Raw genomic sequence first — 4,307 nt, forward strand, 5'->3', positions numbered from 1 at the left:
TAAAGATAGGCATTGCACACATCGAGTCCAGATATGTGCCAATCCTCAAGCGCTGCTAGCGCGAGCATAAGGCGCACTGTCTTCAAGCGCACAACTGGTGAGAATATTTGGTCGAAGTCTATACCTTCAACCTGCGAGAAGCCTTTAGCGACTAATCTCGCTTTACGACGTCCATCTGATTTGACGTCAAATACCCAGCGACATTTCATGACTTTACGCCCTTTAGGGTGGTCAACCAAGTCGAAGACTCTGCGCCGACGGAGCGCATCCAATTCTTCGTGGCAAGCAGCTCTCCATTCCTTCTGCTTTTCTGGTGGTAGGTGAAGAATATCACGATACGTCCATTCTCTGACATTGGACGTGTCTGGATCATCTGCCTCAGGCGAAATAGCCTTCAGAAGCAGGTAATTAATTAATGGTACTCCCCCTTCCCGGCATAGCTGTGCCAGAAGTAACTCATCAGCGTCATGTTCAGACCGCTGGTCAGAGGCTTCAGGAGCGACTGGCTCATGCGAAGCACCTGGGGATTGAGCAGGAGGGTCGCGAGGTGGAGGGGCAGAGCTAGGTCTGGGAACCTGTTGCTTCTGCTTGGACTGGCGAGGTATGCGCGACGTCTTGGGTTTTTTGCCAACTAAATCCTTCCACTTCTTGTCTGACTCAATCTCGCGATAGGTTTCTACGGGATTCTGTGATTCACCGTAGATATTACCCGGGCGAGTTACTGGTTTCCTTTCTCTCACCGGTCTCCGCGGCTCATCTTGTGGCGCAGGATCCCCCGGAGGTGGAGAAGGCGGGTTCTCAGGCTCTCGCGCCCCAGGCTGCGCGGGTTCGTCGTCACGATCCTGGCCTGGCCCCTTTTGGGATTTAGGAGGAGGACGTGAGTCTGGCTCATCGTCATCAGTGATCCAGTCATCATCAGAATTTTCTGGTTGACTGTCAGCTGGTTTAGGCGCACTTTGCAGCCTAGTGCTTGCCCGTCGCTTTGTATTAGGGCATTTAGGGAACATAGCTTCGTCAAACAGCGCAGTAGGCTGAGTGACTATACTATTATTGGCGTGCATGAACTTGAAGCCATGGCCACCATCAGCGACACCAATGTAAGTCATCAGCTCAGCTTTAGGCGATAACTTATTGGGTCTGGTTTCCTTAGGCAGGTAGACATACGCTCCGCATCCAAAGACACGTAAGTGTTTGATGTCGGGAGCTTCTTTGTTCAGGACCTCATAAGGAGTCAGCCATTGATGGCGCTTCAAAGGGGTCCGGTTGTAGACGTGAACAGCATGGTCTACTGCAAATTCCCACCAAGATGGAGGTGAGCAGGACTCTAGCCGCATTGACTGCGCTTTGTCCATTATAGTCCGAATAAAGCGCTCAGCGCGACCGTTCTGTTGGTGCGCATAAGGTGCGCTTTGTCGGATTTTTATGCCCTCTGCTCTGAGCATCTCGATGAATGCATCAGATTTATACTCTCCCCCTGCATCGGACATCCACTCCTTAATTTTCCTGCCATATTGATTTTGTACGTAGGCTAGGAATTGACGAGTCTTAGCAATTGCAGCACCCTTGGAGCGCATATGCATGACCCATCCATAGGAGGTGTAATCGTCAAAGAAGACGATTGTGTACCGATACTTATGGTAGGAGTCTACGGGAAAAGACTTAAGATTCGAGTGAATTAACTCAAGTGGTTCTTTAGCCCGTAGAGTGGATGGCGGGAAAGCCTTAGAAGGCATTTTGCCTTCTGCGCATCCAGGGCATACTGGGTCTTCCGAAGGAAACTCCAGATTGGTGGGGAAACCTTTAGTGTGTTCCCTAGCTTGCTGCAGGACTTCCTTAGAGGGGTGTCCCATGCGACGGTGCATAATCCCATAATCGACCACATAGATCGTTGGGAATATAGAGTACGCATCCGGTGCAGGAATTGTACTGACACTGTAGATAGTGTCGCCGGGCTGCCGCGGTAAAAACCTGAATAAAGGTTCGCGCAATCCCTTTTCATAGAGACTTATGTGTCGGTCATTGCCAGACACTTTCAATTTATCCTGGAGCAATACTCCGAGTGACATGAGGTGAATATTCAGGTCAGGTATATAGTAAACTGGAAATAACCAGGTGGTTATGTTCCCGACGTCCTTAATATAATAATTCAGGACCGTCGTACCAAACCCAAGTATTCGTGCAAACCCGTTCGCGGTAGACGCGGTCGCAGGTTGCTTAAATTCCTCAAAGTCAATGAAATCACTCATGTCAAAAGTGAAATGTCGAGAGGCCCCCGAGTCGAGAATCCAGGTGTTACCCTGTTGTGCCTTATCTTTCCCCTTACATTTTGCACACGCAGCATAAGTTTGCGCATGAGTGCAATATATTAAGGCCAAAGTTACAGGACTCAATTTAAGATCTACACTATGCTGCCCGAACTGTGATGGCGCGTCAGTGGAGTCCTGTAGAGGGGAAGATGGCACGTACGAATAGTGCTCGTCGATAAAGGCATTCTGGTCGAAGCCAGCAGCCTCCGCGATAGTGTGGTCCAGGTCTTCCTCGTCGCCGAGACTGACAGTCTCCCCCTGGTCCTTGTCACTACCCCAGTCAATGGACTGGTTGTCGTCGTGGTCGCTGTCCGCAGCGTCATCCGCGCGAGCGACTCCTTCAAAGCGAGCGCGCTTGGATGCGTGGCTGGAGGCGACAGAGTCGGCGTCCTCCATGTCGACATCCGGGTCCGGGTCGACTTGCCCAACAAGAGCATCCAAAACCTTGATGTCCTCTTCAGTGGGACTTATATCAAGGTCCCGTGCGAGCTTGAAGGCTTTCTTGATACGCTTGTTGTTGTAGTGACTGGTATCCGCCGAAGGAGGCGGGTGGAACAGACCTTGCTCTTTGACCGTCCGAGTCTTGCTGCCGGTGGGTGCGATGTCGAGGACGTGAGCGATGGTTGGAGGAGGAAGGGAGACGTCGAGGCGATCAAGACGTCATGGGCATGGTGATGATCGTGGTTCTGCCCCTGACGCTTCTTGCCCGCGCGCTTGCTGCGGTAAGGGCGCTTCTTCCCATCTCGCGCATTGCTGCTGCTGCCCTGAGGGCGCTGCTGCTGCTGCGAAGAAAAGGAGGGATCACCCGGCTTACGCTTCACTGCTGAGATCTTGTGCGCACCGAGTTTCTCAGGCTTCTTGCCTTGAGACTGGTCCCAAGCAGTGGTAACTGCTTCCCGTACTGCACCTATGCTCATGTTGTCAGCAGAGGTAGCTTGGACCAGCATCTGCGCAATGTTCTCGTAGCGGCTGGGGAGCGCATAAAGGCAAATTAGACTTTGAATAACCATGGGAATCTTGACCTTGGCCGCTTCCAGAGTGTCGAAATGTTTGGATATCTTTGCGAAGGCTGGAGCAGGGTGCTGATCCGCCGGAATCTTCGTTGATAAGGCCCCCCGCAGCTCATTGTAAATGGCGCCGAGGGACATAGATGAATAGAGGGAAGACAATTGGTCCCAAGTTTCCTTGGCCGATTTTTTGTCCTTTATGTAGGAGGCGACGGCGGGAGAGCAGCGCAGACGGATCGTACCCATAGCCCTGACATCTTTTTCCTTCCAGGCGTCAGCAGTGGTTGAGTCCCTGGTGGTACCGGAGACGACGACAGCTGGCTGCGTGATGCTGCCATCAACATTTCCCCAGCGGCCTTGGGACATAAGGTACGCGATCATTTGCTCGGAACAGGTAGGCCAGTTCGAGCCGTCGAGGACGGGGACAACAGCGATCAGATTGTTCGACATTGTTTTGGAGCGATTGAGAGATCTGAAATCTGTATTGAGATCTCATCAGTATCAGCGAAGCTATGCAGCCCGATAAGGGCGCACTGCTCCATGCTGTTGGCTTAGGGACTGGCACAGTCGCGGGAATCCCGGAACCCATCTGAGCGGGACCTCTTCTGCAGAAAAAGGCTTCCGCGGAAGTTTATTTCCACGTCATCCGCGGGAGTGGCTGTTACTCAATGCTGGCTTCTCATTGGCTGGGAGATGTCCGCGCCTGTCACCTCTCGATGTACTCGAGTATGTATCGCCAAGTACGGTTTCCGTGGGAGTTTCAAACTCCGCTTTCCGCGGAAATCCTTTCCGTGGAATTACCACAGGCAGTCCCCGGAAGGGCCCGTGCCAGTCCCTATGTTGGCTCCATTAGAGAGTTACCCCAGGATTGATCATCAAGCCTGATGGCTGCTGATAACAGCGCCTACGGCGATGATCATGCATCAAGCCACACCGCAGCCTGTGAGGGCGCATAGGGCGATGCACAGGTGAGCGAGGCGCAACACGCTGCAGC

The 4,307-nt window shown here is 52.6% G+C and overlaps 1 protein-coding gene across 1 annotated transcript; it reads right to left on the reverse strand.

Annotated features, from left to right (window-relative positions):
* Positions 1-2,773: 2,773 nt before the first annotated feature.
* Positions 2,774-3,763, reverse strand: GLOTRDRAFT_30792 (uncharacterized protein; the record flags this gene model as incomplete). Its single annotated transcript, XM_007862023.1, has 2 exons — positions 2,774-3,427; positions 3,527-3,763. 2 exons carry the CDS (start codon positions 3,761-3,763, stop codon positions 2,774-2,776), a joined length of 891 nt encoding a protein of 296 aa, XP_007860214.1.
* Positions 3,764-4,307: the final 544 nt, after the last annotated feature.

The sequence above is a fragment of the Gloeophyllum trabeum genome, assembly GCF_000344685.1.
Source record: "Gloeophyllum trabeum ATCC 11539 unplaced genomic scaffold GLOTRscaffold_00001, whole genome shotgun sequence".
In the NCBI taxonomy this organism is placed as follows: Eukaryota; Fungi; Basidiomycota; class Agaricomycetes; order Gloeophyllales; family Gloeophyllaceae; genus Gloeophyllum; species Gloeophyllum trabeum.